The sequence below is a fragment of the Nerophis lumbriciformis genome, linkage group LG24 (genome assembly GCF_033978685.3).
Source record: "Nerophis lumbriciformis linkage group LG24, RoL_Nlum_v2.1, whole genome shotgun sequence".
In the NCBI taxonomy this organism is placed as follows: domain Eukaryota; kingdom Metazoa; phylum Chordata; class Actinopteri; order Syngnathiformes; family Syngnathidae; genus Nerophis; species Nerophis lumbriciformis.
This window is the reverse complement of record NC_084571.2, coordinates 16317501-16337614: the sequence shown is the minus strand read 5'-3', so window position 1 is coordinate 16337614 and position 20114 is coordinate 16317501. Positions and strand designations below refer to the sequence as shown.

The following is a 20114-nucleotide window of genomic DNA, read 5'->3' as shown; positions in this document are numbered from 1 at the left end:
TTGTTGACGTCGATGCATAGCCCCCCTCCTCTGCTCTTATCGGAGTCTTTGGTGCTGTCATGCCAATGTGTTGTGTGGCCCACTAGCTCGATAGCCCTCTCCGTGATGAGCAGAATGCAACTGTCCCTGACGATCTTATTTGTCGCAATCTGCAGCTTCAGCTCATCCAGATTGTTGGGGAGGGATCTTGCATTTGATAAAAAAGAAATGCTGGGAAGCGATGGTTTGAATGGCAGCTTGCGGAGTCTAGCTAGCACACCAGCTCTGCAGCCCCGTTTTTGTTTCCTGTCCCTCCGCCTCCTTCTCCTGGGAAATGTAATCCACGGAGAGCCCGGTGGCCTGGCTATGTCCGCCGGTATCTCGTGTAAGCGTAGAAACTCAGCTGTGACGTCTTGCTCACTCCGTAGTCCCAATTTTAGAAGTTCGGGTCGACTGTAGATGTTAGTCGCCCGGCATAATGTGGACAGACACACACACCATACAAGCAAAAATATAAAAAAAACTTGCACCAAAAAAAGAGAGCTCTGAACCGCTGCGTCTATTCGTGTAACCATCTTGCCATATAAGAACACACAATGCTTTGCCAAGTCAGCGAGGTATATATTGTTTTTCAAATCACCTGACATGTATACCGTGTATATGTACATCATTTATCCATTTTTTAAACATATTTTTTTATATACATGTTACAGGTTATATATCTTGTATTATTGAATGTATCAAATGTGATGAATATTTAATGGGACACAATGGAAACAAGCCTTTTGGCTTTTTGTGCCATCCATTTGACTTTTTAACGCATTACATGGATTCAATTCTTTAAGATGTCAATAAACTTCTCAATCAATTAATAAACACAGCACTTAGTGTTGAGTGGGGTCTTCAGGTGGGCACCCCCCCTTCATTGGTGTGTTTGTTGATAGGCCCACGACACCTCCGGAGGACATCTGGCATCCCCCCCCCTATATATATATATATATATGTGTGTCTGTATATATATATATATATATATATATATATATATATATATATATATATATATATATATATATATATATATATATATATATATATACTGTATGTCTATGTGTATATATATGGATGTATCCTTCTTGTGCACTCTGTCAAACCCCTGCAACACTGAGTCACATCCTCAAAACCAGTTTGTCTCAAGGCCACTACACTTGGAGGCAAAAGCAGGTCCTAAGACAACTGGCCATCTCCCTGGAAGAAAGGAGAAATATCTACAAGTCCCTCCCTCCCTCCCCCAGTTATAGTCACTCAATCCCCAGTCCCTTCTTAAGAGCAGGACAACTCCCAGCAAAACCATCTGCAACATTGGAGGCAACCCTTCTGGAAAACGCAGGTGGATTTAGACCAGAAACTCATCTTCCCGCCAGAGATCATTACAACCAGCTTCAGGCCGGACCTGGTCTTGTGGTCAACCCCGCAGAAGACTGTGTTCTTTGTGGAATGAACTCTTGGGAAGCAGCAGTTGGTGAAGTAAACAACTGAGGTATGTGGACATAGTGGTGGTCAAAAGTGTACATACACTTGTAAAGAACATAATGTCATGGCTGTCTTGAGTTTCCAATCATTTCTACAACTCTTATTTTTTTGTGATAGAGTGATTGGAGCACATACTTGTTGGTCACAAAAAACATTCATGAAGTTTGCTTCTTTTATGAATTTATTATGGGTCTACTGAAAATGTGAGCAAATCTGCTGGGTCAAAAGTATACATACAGCAATGTTAATATTTGCTTACATGTCCCTTGGCAAGTTTCACTGCAATAAGGCGCTTTTGGTAGCCATCCACAAGCTTCTGCTTGGATTTTTGACCACTCACCTCACCTTTTCTCCTCCAAACATATTGCTGGCTATTGTGGCCAAACAGCTAAATTTTTGTTTCATCTGACCACAGAACTTTCCTCCAGAAGGTCTTATGTTTGTCCATGTGATGTCAGATGAAACAAAAATGGAGCTGTTTGGCCACAATACCCAGTAATATGAGGAGAAAAGGTGAGGCATTTAAAGGCCTACTGAAACCCACTACTACCGACCACGCAGTCTGATAGTTTATATATCAATGATGAAATCTTAACATTGCAACACATGCCAATACGGCCGGGTTAGTTTACTAAAGTGCAATTTTAAATTTCGCACAAAATATCCTGCTGAAAACGTCTCGGTATGATGACGTCAGCGCGTGACGTCACGGATTGTGGAGGACATTTTAGGACAGCATGGTGGCCAGCTATTAAGTCGTCTGTTTTCATCGCAAAATTCCACAGTATTCTGGACATCTGTGTTGGTGAATCTTTTGCAATTTGTTCAATGAACAATGGAGACAGCAAAGAAGAAAGCTGTAGGTGGGAAGCGGTGTATTGCGGCAGGTGTTGTGCTGAATAACGCACCCCTGCTGTAGAATGCACCCCTTGACTGGTGTGCCGGATAACGCAGCCGGTGTTTCATTGTTTACATTCCCGGAAGATGACAGTCAAGCTTTACCATTGGCCTGTGGAGAACTGGGACAACAGAGACTCTTACCAGGAGGACATTGAGTTGGATGCGCAGACGCGGTACCGTGAGTACGCATGCAGCTGTGGCTTCCAAACATTTGATCGCTTGCCCGTACGTGCGTGCCGCTATGTGCATGTCACGTACGTAACTTTGGGGACTTTGGGGAAATATATGTGCTATATGAACTTTGGGGAGGTGAACGGTACTTTGGGCTGTGGGATTGAGTGTGTTTTGCAGGTGTTTGAGTTGTATTGGCGGGTTATATGGACGGGAGGGGGGAGGTGTTTGTTATGCAGTATTCATTTGTGGCATATTAAATATAAGCCTGGTTGTGTTGTGGCTAATAGAGTATATATATGTCTTGTGTTTATTTACTGTTTTAGTCATTCCCAGCTGAATATCAGGTCCCACCCGCCTCTCACAGCATCTTCCCTATCTGAATCGCTCCCACTGCCCTCTAGTCCTTCACTCTCACTTTCCTCATCCACAAATCTTTTATCCTCGCTCAAATTAATGGGGAAATCGTCACTTTCTCGGTCCGAATCGCTCTCGCTGCTGGTGGCCATGATTGTAAACAATGTGCAGATGTGAGGAGCTCCACAACCTGTGACGTCACGCTACTCATCTGCTACTTTCGGTACAGGCAAGGCTTTTTTATCAGCGACCAAAAGTTGCAAACTTTATCGTCGATGTTCTCTACTAAATCCTTTCAGCAAAAATATGGCAATATCGCGAAATGATCAAGTATGACACAAAGAATGGACTTGCTATCTCCGTTTAAATAAGAAAATCGCATTTCAGTAGGCCTTTAATCCCAGGAACACCATGCCCACCGTCAAGCATGGTGGTGGTAGTATTATGCTCTGGGCCTGTTTTGCTGCTAATGGAACTGGTGTTTTAAATGGGACAATGAAAAAGGAGGATTACCTCCAAATTCTTCAGGACAAGCTAAAATCATCAGCCCAAAGGTTGGGTCTTGGGCGCAGTTGGGTGTTCCAACAGGACAATGACCCCAAACACACGTCAAAAGTGGTAAAGGAATGGCTAAATCAGGCTAGAATGAAGGTTTTAGAATGGCCTTCCCACAGTCCTGACTTAAATGTGTGGACAATGCTGAAGAAACAAGTCCATGTCAAAAAACCAACACATTTAGCAGAACTGCACCAATTTTGTCAAGAGGAGTGATCAAAAATTCAAGCAGGAGCTTGTCAGAAGCTTGTGGATGGCTACCAAAAGTGCCTTATTGCAGTGAAACTTGCCAAGGGACATGTAAGCAAATATTAACATTGCTGTATGTATACTTTTGACCCAGCAGATTTGCTCACATTTTCAGTAGACCCATAATAAATTCATAAAAGAAGCAAACTTCATGAATGTTTTTTGTGACCAACAAGTATGTGCTCCAATCACTCTATCACAAAAAAATAAGAGTTGTAGAAATGATTGGAAACTCAAGACAGCCATGACATTATGTTCTTTACAAGTGTATGTACACTTTTGACCACCACTATGTCCACATACCTCAGTTGTTTACTTCACCAACTGCTGCTTCCCAAGAGTTCATTCCACAAAGAACACAGTCTTCTGCGGGGTTGACCACAAGACCAGGTCCGGCCTGAAGCTGGTTGTAATGATCTCTGGCGGGAAGATGAGTTTCTGGTCTAAATCCACCTGCGTTTTCCAGAAGGGTTGCCTCCAATGTTGCAGATGGTTTTGCTGGGAGTCGTCCTGCTCTTAAGAAGGGACTGGGGATTGAGTGACTATAACTGGGGGAGGGAGGGAGGGACTTGTAGATATTTCTCCTTTCTTCCAGGGAGATGGCAAGTTGTCTTAGGACCTGCTTTTGCCTCCAAGTGTAGTGGCCTTGAGACAAACTGGTTTTGAGGATGTGACTCAGTGTTGCAGGGGTTTGACAGAGTGCACAAGAAGGATACATCCATATATATACACATAGACATACAGTATATATATATATATATATATATATATATATATATATATATATATATATATATATATATATACATACAAATACAGACACACATATATATATATATATATATATATATATATATATATATATATACATATATATATATATATATATATATATATATATACATATACACACACACACATATATATATATATATATATATATATATATACATATACACACACATATATATATATATATATATATACATATACACACACATATATATATATATATATATATATATATATATATACATATACACACACACATATATATATATATATACATACAGTACATATAGACATATACACATAGACATAGACATATATATACAGCACATATAGACATTAATACATAGACATATACATATATATATATATATATATATATATACAGTACATATATATATACACATAGACATTTACATATATATACACAGTACATATATATATATGCACATAGACATATACATATATATACAGTACATATATACATATACACATAGACATATACATATATATATACAGTACATATAGACATATACACAAACATTATACACATTGACTTATACATATATATATATATATATATATATATATACAGTACATATATACAATACATATACACGTAGACATATACACATAGACATATACATATATATACAGTACATATAGACATATACCCAGACATGGTTATTAGAGTAGTTGAAGTGTTTTGATTATATTTTTTATGGTTATTAGAGTAGCTGAAGTGGGATGATGATATTTTTTATGGTTATTAGAGTAGTTGAAGTGTGATGATGATATTATTTTATGGTTATTAGATAAGTTGAAGTGTGATGATGATTATATTATTTAATGGTTATTAGAGTAGTTGAAGTGTGATTTCATACAGCAGTAAAAATGTCTGCGATGATGCGTCAGTAATGCTGTAGTCTCGCGAGAGAGAGCGTACGTGACGCGGGAAAAAAAATAGAATCAAGTGGCACACGCAGCTGCCAAACAATTCTGATTCATTCAGAAAATAAAGCAAATAAAACTTAAATATCAAAATCTGGAGGCACTTGAAGGCTACATCGAAGAGTGCTACGATCGTCTCGTCATGGGGAAACCATCTAAGACGCCAACGTCTAAAAGAAGCCGCCCGGAGGACTCACCTGGCCATGTGTCACCACCGGGCACAAACTTCACCGACATCCTGGATTCCATCGACAAAAGGCTGACTTGTTTGGATGGCCGCCTCGCACTTGTCGAGGTGCTCTACAAGGAATTCCAAGCCATCCGAGAGAGTTTGGAATTCGGACAACAGCAGGTCATTTCTCTCGCCAAGGAGAACGCCGCTCTTCGTGAGTCCGTAAAATCCCTCACCGACGGAGTGACGCAACTCACTCGAGAAAACAGGAGCATGAAGGAGACGATGTTGGACCTCCAGGCGAGAAGCATGAGGGACAATCTGGTCTTCGCGGGAATACCGGAAAAGACCGAGGAAGATCCAGAGGAAACCATCAAGTCCTTCATGGAACACCAGCTCAAGCTTCCAGCGGACACCATCAGGAACATCACCTTCCATCGCGTCCACCGGCTTGGAGCCAAAAAGCCGGAGAACAGGAGGCCGAGACCCATCGTGGCCAAATTCGAACACTTCAAGCAGAAGGAGCGGGTGAGGAACCAGGGCCGAGAGCTGAAAGGATCCAACTTCAGCATCAACGACCAGTTTCCAAAGGAAATTCTCGACAGGCGCCGCCATCTGTTCCCGCTTCGCAAGAAGTTTATCACCGAAGGATGCCGTGCAGTCATCGCGGTGGATAAACTTTTCATCAACGGCCAAATTTACCGTGATCCAGAAGCCACGCCGTGGCTGTATTATTAGCGTCTGAAACACGGTAAATGTTGTATTTTTTGTTTGTTTTGTTATTCCATTATGCTTCAATCCCTCTCTTTTTTCCCCCCCTCTTGCTCACAATACACCTGTGCGTCACATAGCGCTCACGTAAACACCATACGCTCTCTCTCTCTCTTTCTTTCGGTAAACCAACATGTTTACTATTTTACTTTCTTGTTTTCCTTTTTATGTCACTTATTTCACTACCTGTTTAATCCACCACTTTCTTCTTTTCTTTTTATGTTATGCTTTTTGTTTTGTTTTTCTCTTTCTATTTCTCCACCTGTTGTGTGTCCCCTTGTTGTCATCAGCATTTACACTCACAGCTAATACATGCACAACTATACACACTCTGCACACCTACATATATGCATGATAGGTTTACATTTAGATACAGACATGCATTATTTACACATAAAGTACACACATACATCCACACACTTAGTTACAGTGTAGTTTAGTATGTCCACTATACAGTTTGTCACTTGGAATGTGCGTGGTGTCGGGTCAAAGGAAAAAAATATAAAAATTCTTAATCATTTGAAGAGCATGCAAGCAGACATTGCTTTACTACAAGAGACTCACCTCTCCAAGTCCGATACCTCAAAACTGCATTCATCGCAATACCCACACACATACCTTGCTAGTTACAACTCCAAACAGAGAGGCGTAGCCATTCTCATAAGTAGAAAGGTCAACTTTACAGTTCATAACTCCATTACTGACATAGAGGGAAGATACATCATTCTTAATATTTCTGTTGACGGGAGAAACTTATGTATCGCCAACATTTATGGTCCAAATGTTGATGACCCCTCCTTTTTTCACACTTTCTTCTCTTCACTTTCTCCTCACTCAAACCACTGCTTGATTCTAGGAGGGGACCTCAACTTAGTATTTAATCCAAATATAGATCGGTCCAGAGTGACTGGGAGTCACCGTGAGTCTCAGTCAGTGGTAATACTTAAGCAATATATGAAGGATTATGGTCTTTGCGATGCCTGGCGTTCTTATCACCGCACTCTTAGGGAATACACTTATTTTTCTCCAGTTCACCACTCATTCTCTCGCATTGATTACTTTTTAACTAGTAGCTCAATTTTATCTGACATCTCAAACATTCACATCCATCCTATCATCATCAGTGACCATGCACCTGTCTCACTTTCCCTCACCAACAAAACTATCACTGCACCTATCAAACAATGGAGACTTAATACATCATTACTAAAGGACCCAGACTTCCTAAACTATTTTGAGAAAGAATGGACAGATTTTTTTAGATTTTAATGATCAACCAGAAATCACGGCGTGCGTTCTCTAGGAGACGGCAAAAGTAGTTATGCGAGGAAAAATTATTTCTTATTCATCATACAAGAAAAAAAAGGAACGTTTACTAGAGCAGGAACTTGAAAATGAAATAAAAATATTAGAATTAGCTTATGCGAATTCACAACATGATCACACTCTGAACAAACTGAGAAAACTTAAATTAGATTTAAGAGAAATAATTGATAAGAAAAGTCAATTCCTGCTCCAGAGGTTACGCTTAGAAAAATTTGAACATGACAATAAACCAAGCAAATATTTGGCTAACCAACTAAAATTAAACAAAGAAAAAAACTCTATACCATCCATCAAGGATTCAGATGGGAACATTACACACGTTCCTGAGGAAATTAACTCCATCTTTAGAGACTTTTACAGAAACTTGTATACACCCCAGATTGACCCATCTCTTTCAGACATTGAGACATTTCTCAATGGTATAGACTTACCTAAATTGAATACAAGGCAGGTATCAAATTTAGATCTTGCTATTTCTGTAGGCGAACTACACGATGCTCTTCAACAGATGCCAAACAATAAAGCACCAGGGCCTGATGGGTTCCCTGTGGAGTTCTACAAAACATTCTGGTCACTGCTAGCTCCGATATTTACGAAAATGGCTTTAGAGATTAAAGAAAACTCATTCCTTCCTCCAAATATGAACTCTGCCACGATCAGTCTCTTGCTAAAACCTGATAAAGACCCAACACTTCCATCCAGTTACCGGCCAATCTCCCTGATTAATGCTGATCTTAAAATTATCTGCAAAGTATTAGCTCAAAGATTAGAAAAAGTCACTCCATATATAGTACATCCTGATCAAACAGGTTTCATCAAAGAGAGACAATCGTCCAACAATGTTCGCCGTCTACTCAATGTGATAGACTATTCTGTTATTCATAATCTAAAAACAGCTGTTGTTTCATTAGATGCTGAAAAAGCATTTGATAGAGTGAACTGGAATTTTCTTCTAGCTACTCTACAGAAATTTGGATTTGGAGACTCATTTATAGAATGGATTAAGGTCCTATATAGTTTTCCTACAGCTTCGGTTAGAACGAACAGCCAAATATCTCCAAGGTTTAATCTTATGAGGGGCACAAGGCAAGGGTGTCCACTTTCTCCGTCACTGTTTGCTATATTTATTGAACCTCTTGCAACCGCTATTCGACAGCATGCAAATATTAAAGGCATCCATACCGCAACCGTTCATCATAAAATAAGCCTTTATGCTGATGATGTATTACTTTTCTTACAAAATCCACATTCTTCTCTTCAAGATACAATCTCACTTATCAATAAATTCAGTTCTATTTCAGATTACTCCATCAACTGGTCCAAATCTACTGTGTTACCAATTAATTTTGACTTTCAGAGCACCTCATCGATTCCACTGCATAAAGGGAACATTAAATACCTGGGAATCAATATTTCCTCCACATTGTCAGATCTGAATCGCTTGAATTACTCCCCAATCTTAAAATCGATTGAGGATGATCTGGCGCGTTGGAAAACACTGCCAATCTCACTTATGGGAAGGGTTTCTACCGTGAAAATGATGGTCTTGCCTAGGGTTAATTATCTATTTTCAATGATTCCAACCAAACCTTCTCAAATCTGGTTTAAGTCACTAGACTCACACATCAATCAGTTTCTTTGGAAGAGTAAACCAGCACGAATCAGCCTTAAAACTTTACAAAAACCCAAAGAACATGGGGGTCTAGAACTCCCAAACTTTTCCTATTATTTCCTTGCAAATAAACTACAATATATATTAAAATGGATCAATCCCACTTTATTAGATAGTTTATGGTTAGAGATTGAACAATCACTTAGCCAGGAGATCCCAATTTCTAACTTGCCCTTTATTAGCCAAATTCTCCGAAAACACAACTGCTTTAAAAGTATTAATACACGCACTACCTTAACAGCTTGGTGGGAGTTTTTGAAAATAACTGGGTCCCCGCTCACTCCATGCCAATTTACGCCTATTTGGAATAATCCTGATTTTCTTTTAAACAAGAAGCCATTGAACTTTCCAACATGGTATGATAAGGGAGTCGGATGCCTTGGGGATATCATCAATGCAAACAGTTTTATCTCTTTTAAAAGTTTAATAACACAATATGCAATCAATCCTAATAAATTTCTAGAATATATACAAATCAAATCTGTAATCAGCGCAAGATTCAACAAAACAACATGGGAAAGTAATCCTACGACCGTTAAATTCTTCAAAACATCTGCCCCCAAAGCTTTATCCAAATTATATGCTCTCTTATCAAAAATAGATAACACAATAAGTATTCCAACTTCTAAATGGCACTCAGACGTATCAACAAGCTGTGACCCAGAATTCTGGAAACAAATATGCCTCAATACTACTCGTTTGATTAAGAATCCAAATGTACGACTGATTCAGCTCAAAATACTTTACAGAATACATTACACCGGTCTAAGAATGTATAAAATGGGTTTAGCTGACTCTAACATCTGTGTACACTGCTCAGATAATAAGATAGATAATTACTTGCATTCAATGTGGTCCTGTGCTCCCGTGAGTAACTTTTGGCTTGGAGTGTGCGAGAACCTATCATTAGCGTTAGAGATTCCTATTCCCATCTGCCCCGCACTCTGCCTGTTGGGTGATCTCTCCGCAACTGATCTTGATATAAACAAAACATACCTCCTTATAAATGCGTTAGGCATCGCCAAGAAAACTATTCTCATAAATTGGAAATCAAAAAATAATTTATGTATAAACCTTTACAAAAACATTTTATTAGATTATGTAGTTATGGAAAGAATGTCTGCTGAATCAAACCAACAACTGACAGAATTCCGATCTCTTTGGGCACCGCTAATTAATTTTCTGACCTGACTCCCTTGGGGGCCGGGGCTGGGGCTCTGTCCCGGGGGTCTTGCTCCGTGGGTGGGGGGTCCTGGGTGCCGGGGGGGCCGTGTGCCGCGGGGTCGGGTGGGCCTGGGGTGTGTTTCCTGGTTCCGGCCTGGCGGGCCGATCCGTGGGTGGTCTGGTGGCTGGGGGTGGGTGGAGGTGCCTGGGCGGGTGTTGGGGTGCGGGTGGGGCTGTGGGCGGCCGCCTTGGGTTGGTTGGGGGGGCTGTCCCTCCCGTGGGTGGTTGGGCGGGGGGTTGCGCCCGTGGGGCTGGGGTCTTGCCGCTGTCGGGCGGGGGTCGGCTCGTGCCCCTCTGGCTCTGGGTGTCCGTGGGCTTCCTCCTTCCCCTGGGGCGCGGGGCGGGGTCTGCCCGGGGTCGCCCTGCGCTGCGGCTGTGCGGGCCTGCCTGGTGCCGGGTTGGGGGGACTGCTTGCCTCCCTTGTTGGGGCCCCGGCGGTGCTGCCCGACTGCCCTGCGGGAGTCCCCCTCCTGTGTTTTACTCTGCCCTTATTTTTTTATTAATTTTATTTATTTATTTTAATTTATTTTATGTGTATATATATATATATATATATGTATGTATGTGTATGTATGTATATGTATGTATGTATGTATGTATGTATGTATGTGTATGTATATGTATGTATGTGTGTATGTATATATATATATATATATTATTATTATTATTATTATTATTATTATTTTTTTTTTTTTTTTTTTTTAATCTATTTAATATATTTAACTTATTCTGTTAAATTATATATGGGTACGCGTGTATGTGGGTGTGTGTACGTTTGTATATATGTATGGTGAAATCTGTGTGTATGTATGTAGGTACATATGTATGTGTCGCTGCCCCGGTGTGCATTGCTGATCGCGGCGCCGGGTCTGCTGAGGTGCCGTGGCATGCCGGCTGTGGGCGCAGGGCTGGGCCCTTATGGCTTTTTGCCGGATGGGATGCCTGGTGGGTGGTGGGCGGGGGGGGCCTGGACGTGCGGGAGGGGCTGCGGGGTTTGGTGGCGTTGGGCACTGTTGGCGACCAGGCCTCTTGTTTATTTTTATTTATTTTATTTTATTTAAAGGGTTTATTTTTATTTTATTTTTATTTTTTTTATTTTCTTTCTATTTTTTTTTTTAATTTTGTATTTATTTATTTATTTATTTTTGTGTGTGTGTTGTGTATGTATGTGTTTGTGTATATGTGGGCTTATGTATATGTGTGTGGGTGTATTAATGTGTATATATGTGTGGATGTGTATGTTTATATGTATATGCATGCGTGTGTATATGTGTGTATGTGTATGTATATGTATATGCATATATGTATGTGTGTATGTATGTGTATATGAATGTGTAGGTGTGTGCATGGGTGTGGATGTCCAGTGGCTCAATTGGCCTGGCTGTGGATGAGTTGGGGTAGGTGGGTTGGTGGCCTCGGTGGTAGCCGGGGGTGTGCGTTGTTGTGGTTTACGGGGTCGGTCGCTTTTTTGTTTTGGTTTCGGCGGCCGCGGGTGTTTACGCTGCGGACGGGCGGTGGTGGTGATGGTTGCTGCGGTGATACCAGCGGTTGGCATCGCTGTGTTGGGTTGGAGTGGTTGGGGGACTGTGGCTGGTGTCTGTGCGCTTGTGGGGTTGTGGGGCTGGCTGGCGTTGGCTTGCCGGCTGGTTTGGGGGATGGCGGGCGGACGGGATGCATTGGCTTCTTGCCCCGTTGGGGGGCTCCTTCCCCTGGCCGGGACTCGTATGGGCACGTTGCTGTGTGGATGGCCGGGATGCGGTGTTTGCATTGGGCGTGGGGGCTGTGCGGTTTCTCTGCGTTTGGTTGCCGGTATGGGCTCTGCAGGGTTGGGTTGGGGCGGGCGGGGGCTGGCTTTGTTTGGCGGGGGGAGGGGCTCGCGTGGCGTCACGTTAAAGTGGTCTGGTGTGGGTCACGGGCTGTGGCGGGGGGTGGCGGCCTCCTGGCCGTAGTTCCTGGTTGTCGGCCGCGTGGACTGGGGGGATGTCTGGGCCCTCTACTCCTCCTACTTATAGCGCACACAGTCACACATATATAGGACTTTGGGGATTGTCCTGCGGGGAGGCATGGCGGGGGGTTGAGGATGCCTCCAATGGGGCTCCAGTCCTCCTGTCTTGTCCCCTGCTCGTCCATCCCTCAATCTTAGCTGCATATTAGACACTTAGGATTTGGGGGGCTTGGTTTGGTTGGGACCCACCATGACCTTGATGTCCCCCAATTTTAATCGCATTATTAGTTCCCACAAGCATACATATCTCACTCACGCTACAGTACACACATCAATAGGGACTGGAGGTCGGCTGTAACGGCTGACCTCCTAATTTTAACTACACAGTAGACACTCTGGGGGCCTTGTACACATGCATGGGGGGTTTGGGGTTCGGCGCACCCCTCATTGCCTCGTCGGCCGGCGGGGACTGCGGTCTGGTGGCCTGCCAGGCTTTTATTCATTTATTATTGTTATATATATTTTTTTATTTTTAATGTATTTATTATTTTTATTTTTATTATTTACTTATTTTTATTTTATTTTATTTTTTAAATTTATTTTTTTATTTTATTTTATTTTTTTATTTTTTATTTTTTTAATCTTATTATTTATTTGTGTGTGGCGTCGCGCGGGTCTCACTTCCTGTTGGATGGGGTCCGTGCCCGTGTGGCCCGACCTTGCGCTGTGGGGTCTCTGTTGGTGACTTGGTGTGGTGGCGGCGCAGCCCCCGTGTCTGGTCTGGATGCTGTGTCTCGGTTGTTTGGGCGGTGGTGTGTTTGTGCGGGTTTGGGTTGGGGTGGGGGGCCTTTTGGTTGGGGGGGTTGTTGGTGTCTCTTGTTTGCGTGTTGGCGTTCGGGCTGACCGGCGGGCTGGCGCCGGCTGGTCTCCGTGGCCCTGGTGACGTGTGGTTGCTGGTCGCAGTTTTTTTTTGATCGCTTTGATTTGATTGGCTGGTGCTGGCTGTCTGGGGTTATTGCGGCTGCTGTTTCTGCTGCCGTTTGTTTGTGGTGTGGGCGCCCGTGGCTGCTGGGTCTGGTGCAGGGGTGTGGCTGATGTTGTGACTGGTGGCAGCGCGCGCGCGTGATGGCTGTTGGGGCTGACGAACTGTGTATATGTATGTATATGTGTGTGTATGTATGTATGTTTATATATGTGTATGTGTACATATGTGTATGTATAGGTGTACATATGTGTATGTATATGTATATATGTGTATGTGTGGGTATGTATACGTGTATGTGTGTATGTGTATGTATATATGTATGTATGTATGTATATTTCTGGGGGTACGCTCTGGGCCTGCCTGTCAGACGGGGGTCGACGCCTCAGGCTACTGCATCCGAACTGCGTGTCTGGAGCTCCTGGGTCCCGCTGTCCATCCCTTCCGGGTGCCCGTCTTGGTTGGGGCCTGTTGGGCCTAGTCCCTGCGTCTATTGTGGTAGCTTGGTGCTGCAAGGTATTCCGAGGTGCTGCGAGTCGGCCAGTTGCTGGGGTAGTGACCTTGTTTGTCAGCATGTCTGTGATCTTCTTTTAATTCTTTTTTTTTTAAATTAATTAATTAATTAATTTATTTATTTATTTATTTTTTAATATATTTTATTAATATTATTTTTTAATTTTCCCCTCCCTCAGGGGGGGGGCTCGGCGGGGCGGTTGCTGGTTGTTCCATCTCCATCGTTGGGGTCCCTGCGGGTGGGGTGGGTGGTTCCCGTGGCCCTGTGCCTGGGTGGTCCTGCGGCGGCCGGTTTGGGTGGGGTGGCCGGGGGCTGGCCTCGCCGCGCTCTCCGGGGGTGGGGGGTGGGCTCGTGGGGGCCCGGTTGCCGGTGGGGCGGGGGCGGTCTTCCCGTCCGGTTGCGGGGAGTCTCTGGGTCCCTCGGGCGGGGCGTCTCGCCTTTCTGCCCGTGTGGGGTGTGGTCTCTCGCTGGCTTGGGGTCTGGCTGTCCCCTGCTTTTCTCGTGCCCTGTCCTCTGCCGGGTGCGTCTGTCTGCGGCCTGCTGCTGGCCCTTGTGGGCGGTACGGTGGGTCGGGCTCTGGGGTTCCTGTCGCTGGCCGGCTTGGCTGCGTGGGGGCGGTGGTCCCTGGTTCCCTGGGCACCACGCCTCCTGTTTGTGGGTTGGGCTCTCGGGGGTGATGGGGCCGTGCTCTGGCTCCCACGCACTCTGGGAGTCGAATGTATTGTACATGCAAATTCACATATGCTCACATACGTACATAGGTACCTACGCTCCCACATACATACACAAATACAGTACATATTTACCTACCTAATGTTCGTACATCCACACGCACATTCAATATACAAACATACACATACACATACTGTACATATACATTCACTGTACAAACACATATACACATTCTGTACATATACATTCATTGTACAAACACATATACACATTCTGTACATATACAAGTACATATGCATACTTACACTCATGCACATAATCACGTTTCATCAAACATATATTAACGTTGTTGCCCTAGGGTAAACTGGGTGTAACACATGGCACACTGACAAAGCTTAACCTATTGTGACTATAACAATCTACAAGGTTAATGTAGGTTGCTTCTCTTTCTCCCCCTCCATTTTTCTGCATTCTTTCGTATCTCAAGTTATCATTACGTATATGTATTGTTGCATTTAAACAACTGTATTGTTGATAATAAAGGTAAATTATTGGTATTGTTCATTATCAATAGCGCTATTTCTATTGGTATTTGTATTGATCCATTTGTAGTGTAATAATGCTCATTGTCATTTCTGTATTATTTTTTATTTTTCGCTAACTGCTTATTTGCTATTACTTTTACCATCATATTTGTACTGTCATATTTGCTGATGTTGCTCTATTGTTGTTGTTGTTGTTGTTTGCTGTTGTTGTTTTTGTCTCTCTGTCTAATCCCCCTCTTGTCCCCACAATTTCCCCCTCTGTCTTCTTTTTTTTTCTCTTTCTATCCCCTCCTGCTCCGGCCCGGCTGCACTAAATGATAATATAAATACATTTAATAAAGTCAAATACAAATAAGGCAACAAGAGAAGTATCCTACACTTCTCTTTTGTAAAGTAAATCTGAACAGCCGACATGGGCATCTACATCAACTATATGATTTGCCTGAGAAGCTGGACAGGACAAAAAAAAAAAAAAAAAAAAAAAAAAAAAAAAGAGTAGTTGAAGTGTGATGATGATACAATTGTATGGTTATTAGAGTAGTTGATGCGTGATGATGATATTATTTTATGGTTATTAGAGTAGTTGAAGTGCGATGATATTATTTCATGGTTATTAAATGTAGTTGAAGTTTGATGATGATATAATTGTATGGTTATTAGAGTAGTTGAAAAAGTGTGATGATGATATTTTTATGGTTATTAGAGTAGTTGAAGTGTGATGATGATATTATTTAATGGTTATTAGAGTAGTTGAAGTGTGATGATGATATAATTGTTTGGTTATTAGAGTAGTTGATGTGTGATGATGATATTATTTTATGGTTATTAGAGTAGTTGAAGTGCGATTATATTATGTCATGGTTATTAGAGTAGTTGATGTGTAATGATGATGTTATTGTATAGTTATTAGAGTAGTTGGAGTGTGACAATGATATTTTTATGGTTATTAGAGTTGTTGAAGTGTGATGATGATGTTATTTTATGGTTATTAGAGTAGTTAAAGTGTGATGATGATGTTATTTATGGTTATCAGAGTAGTAAAGTGTGATGGTTGTTGTTTTATGGTTATTAGAGTAGTTGAGGTGTGATGATTATATTATTTTTATGGTATTAGAGTAGTTGATGCGTGATGATATTACTTTTATGGTTATTTGAGTAGTTGAGGTGTGATTGCACCTACGTGTTTTGTCCCTGTTCCAGGTGTGGCAGGAGAGCGGCTCCAGTCCAAAGCTGTAACGAGACATGTCTGAACAAAGGTGCAGGAATGCGGCTGCTGCAGGTGAGCTGAGGGCGGAGCACAAGCACAAAGCAAACATGTACTTTTGAGTAAACACCCCGGTATAGACTACATATATTCCTGTATTCTGTACGTGACTCGTACTTCACTTGCTAGATGAAGTACTCTTATCAAGTAGAAGGTGATCGACTTGCAAGCAGGAATAACAAGAATCATATGAAGATGCCCTTGAAAGAAATACTCGCCTGCGTTAGCTGCTTTAGTCCTTAGCTGCTTTAGTCCTTACCTGCTTTAGTCTTTACCTGCTTTAGTCCTTAGCTGATTTAGTCCTTACCTGCTTTAGTCCTTACCTGCTTTAGTCCTTAGCTGCTTTAGTCCTTAGCTGATTTAGTCCTTAGCTGCTTTAGTCCTTAGCTGCTTTAGTCATTAGCTGCTTTAGTCCTTAGGTGCTTTAGTCATTAGCTGCTTTAGTCATTAGCTGCTTTAGTCATTAGCTGCTATAGTCCTTACCTGCTTTAGTCCTTAGCTGCTTTAGTCCTTAGCTGCTTTAGTCCTTAACTGCTTTAGTCATTAGCTGCTTTAGTCGTTAGCTGCTTTAGTCCTTAGCTGCTTTAGTCATTAGCTGCTTTAGTCCTTACCTGCTATAGTCCTTACCTGCTTTAGTCATTAGCTGCTTTAGTCCTTACCTGCTTTAGTCCTTAGCTGCTTTAGTCCTTAGCTGCTTTAGTCATTAGCTGCTTTAGTCCTTGCCTGCTATAGTCCTTACCTGCTTTAGTCATTAGCTGCTTTAGTCCTTAGCTGCTTTAGTCCTTAACTGCTTTAGTCATTAGCTGCTTTAGTCCTTAGCTGTTTTAGTCGTTAGCTGCTTTAGTCGTTAGCTGCTTTAGTCCTTAGCTGCTTTAGTCCTTAACTGCTTTAGTCATTAGCTGCTTTAGTCGTTACCTGCTTTAGTCCTTAGCTGCTTTAGTCATTAGCTGCTTTAGTCCTTACCTGCTTTAGTCCTTAGCTGCTTTAGTCCTTAGCTGCTTTAGTCATTAGCTGCTTTAGTCCTTAGCTGCTTTAGTCATTAGCTGCTTTAGTCCTTAGCTGCTTTAGTCCTTAACTGCTTTAGTCATTAGCTGCTTTAGTCCTTAGCTGCTTTAGTCGTTAGCTGCTTTAGTCGTTAGCTGCTTTAGTCCTTAGCTGCTTTAGTCCTTAACTGCTTTAGTCATTAGCTGCTTTAGTCATTAGCTGCTTTAGTCGTTACCTGCTTTAGTCCTTAGCTGCTTTAGTCCTTACCTGCTTTAGTCATTAGCTGCTTTAGTCCTTACCTGCTTTAGTCCTTACCTGCTTTAGTCCTGAGCTGCTTTAGTCCTTAACTGCTTTAGTCCTTAACTGCTTTAGTCGTTAGCTGCTTTAGTCATTAGCTGCTTTAGTCCTTAGCTGCTTTAGTCATTAGCTGCTTTAGTCCTTAGCTGCTTTAATCTTTACCTGCTTTAGTCATTAGCTGCTTTAGTCCTTACCTGCTTTAGTCCTTAGCTGCTTTAGTCCTTAGCTGCTTTAGTCCTTACCTGCTATAGTCCTTACCTGCTTTAGTCATTAGCTGCTTTAGTCCTTAGCTGCTTTAGTCCTTAGCTGCTTTAGTCATTAGCTGCTTTAGTCCTTACCTGCTTTAGTCATTAGCTGCTTTAGTCGTTAGCTGCTTTAGGCCTTACCTGCTTTAGTCCTTAGCTGCTTTAGTCGTTAGCTGCTTTAGTCCTTACCTGCTTTAGTCCTTAGCTGCTTTAGCCATAAGCTGCTTTAGTCCTTAGCTGCTTTAGTCATTAGCTGCTTTAGTCGTTAGCTGCTTTAGTCCTTAGCTGCTTTAGTCCTTACCTGCTATAGTCCTTACCTGCTTTAGTCATTAGCTGCTTTAGTCGTTAGCTGCTTTAGTCCTTAACTGCTTTAGTCCTTAGCTGCTTTAGTCGTTAGCTGCTTTAGTCCTTACCTGCTTTAGTCCTTAGCTGCTTTAGCCATAAGCTGCTTTAGTCCTTAGCTGCTTTAGTCATTAGCTGCTTTAGTCGTTAGCTGCTTTAGTCCTTAGCTGCTTTAGTCCTTACCTGCTTTAGTCCTTAGCTGCTTTAGTCATTAGCTGCTTTAGTCATTAGCGGCTTTAGTCATTAGCTGCTTTGGTCGTTAGCTGATTTAGTCATTAGCTGCTTTAGTCCTTACCTTCTTTAGTCCTTAGCTGTTTCAGTCGTTAGCTGCTTTAGTCATTAGCTGCTTTAGTCATTAGCTGCTTTAGTCGTTAGCTGTTTTAGTCCTTAGCTGCTTTAGTCATTAGCTGCTTTAGTCCTTACCTGCTATAGTCCTTACCTGCTTTAGTCATTAGCTGCTTTAGTCCTTACCTGCTTTAGTCCTTAGCTGCTTTAGTCCTTAGCTGCTTTAGTCATTAGCTGCTTTAGTCCTTACCTGCTATAGTCCTTACCTGCTTTAGTCATTAGCTGCTTTAGTCCTTAGCTGCTTTAGTCCTTAACTGCTTTAGTCATTAGCTGCTTTAGTCCTTAGCTGCTTTAGTCATTAGCTGCTTTAGTCGTTAGCTGCTTTAGTCCTTAGCTGCTTTAGTCCTTAACTGCTTTAGTCATTAGCTGCTTTAGTCGTTACCTGCTTTAGTCGTTACCTGCTTTAGTCCTTAGCTGCTTTAGTCCTTAGCTGCTTTAGTCATTAGCTGCTTTAGTCATTAGCTGCTTTAGTCCTTACCTGCTTTAGTCCTTACCTGCTTTAGTCCTTAGCTGCTTTAGTCCTTAGCTGCTTTAGTCCTTAACTGCTTTAGTCGTTAGCTGCTTTAGTCCTTAGCTGCTTTAGTCATTAGCTGCTTTAGTCCTTAGCTGCTTTAGTCCTTAACTGCTTTAGTCATTAGCTGCTTTAGTCCTTAGCTGCTTTAGTCGTTAGCTGCTTTAGTCGTTAGCTGCTTTAGTCCTTAACTGCTTTAGTCATTAGCTGCTTTAGTCGTTACCTGCTTTTGTCCTTAGCTGCTTTAGTCCTTACCTGCTTTAGTCATTAGCTGCTTTAGTCAATAGCTGCTTTAGTCCTTACCTGCTTTAGTCCTTAACTGTTTTAGTCCTTAACTGCTTTAGTCGTTAGCTGCTTTAATCATTAGCTGCTTTAGTCCTTAGCTGCTTTAGTCATTAGCTGCTTTAGTCCTTAGCTGCTTTAGTCTTTACCTGCTTTAGTCATTAGCTGCTTTAGTCCTTACCTGCTTTAGTCCTTAGCTGCTTTAGTCTTCAGCTGCTTTAGTCCTTACCTGCTATAGTCCTTACCTGCTTTAGTCATTAGCTGCTTTAGTCCTTAGCTGCTTTAGTCCTTAGCTGCTTTAGTCATTAGCTGCTTTAGTCCTTACCTGCTTTAGTCATTAACTGCTTTAGTCCTTACCTGCTATAGTCCTTACCTGCTATAGTCCTTACCTGCTTTAGTCCTTACCTGCTTTAGTCCTTAGCTGCTTTAGTCGTTAGCTGCTTTAGTCCTTACCTGCTTTAGTCCTTAGCTGCTTTAGTCCTTAGCTGCTTTAGTCATTAGCTGCTTTAGTCGTTAGCTGCTTTAGTCCTTAGCTGCTTT

General features: G+C 42.1%; 1 protein-coding gene across 3 annotated transcripts in view; it reads right to left on the bottom strand.

Moving 5' to 3' along the window:
* Positions 1-20114, bottom strand: part of LOC133620606 (actin-related protein 2/3 complex subunit 1A-A) — a 46321-nt gene that overhangs the window by 24118 nt on the left and 2089 nt on the right. Inside the window, exons 1-2 of one of the 3 annotated variants that reach the window (XM_061982198.1) lie at positions 17887-17898; positions 16485-16591 (exon numbers count right to left, since the gene is read on the bottom strand). In XM_061982198.1, the coding sequence (XP_061838182.1) occupies positions 16485-16548 (64 nt within the window). In that variant the 5' untranslated portion in view covers positions 16549-16591; positions 17887-17898. Of the gene's footprint in view, positions 1-16484; positions 16592-16891; positions 16983-17886; positions 17899-20114 lie in introns of those variants that run through there. The other 2 variants (XM_061982196.1, XM_061982197.1) reach the window with 2 other exon arrangements.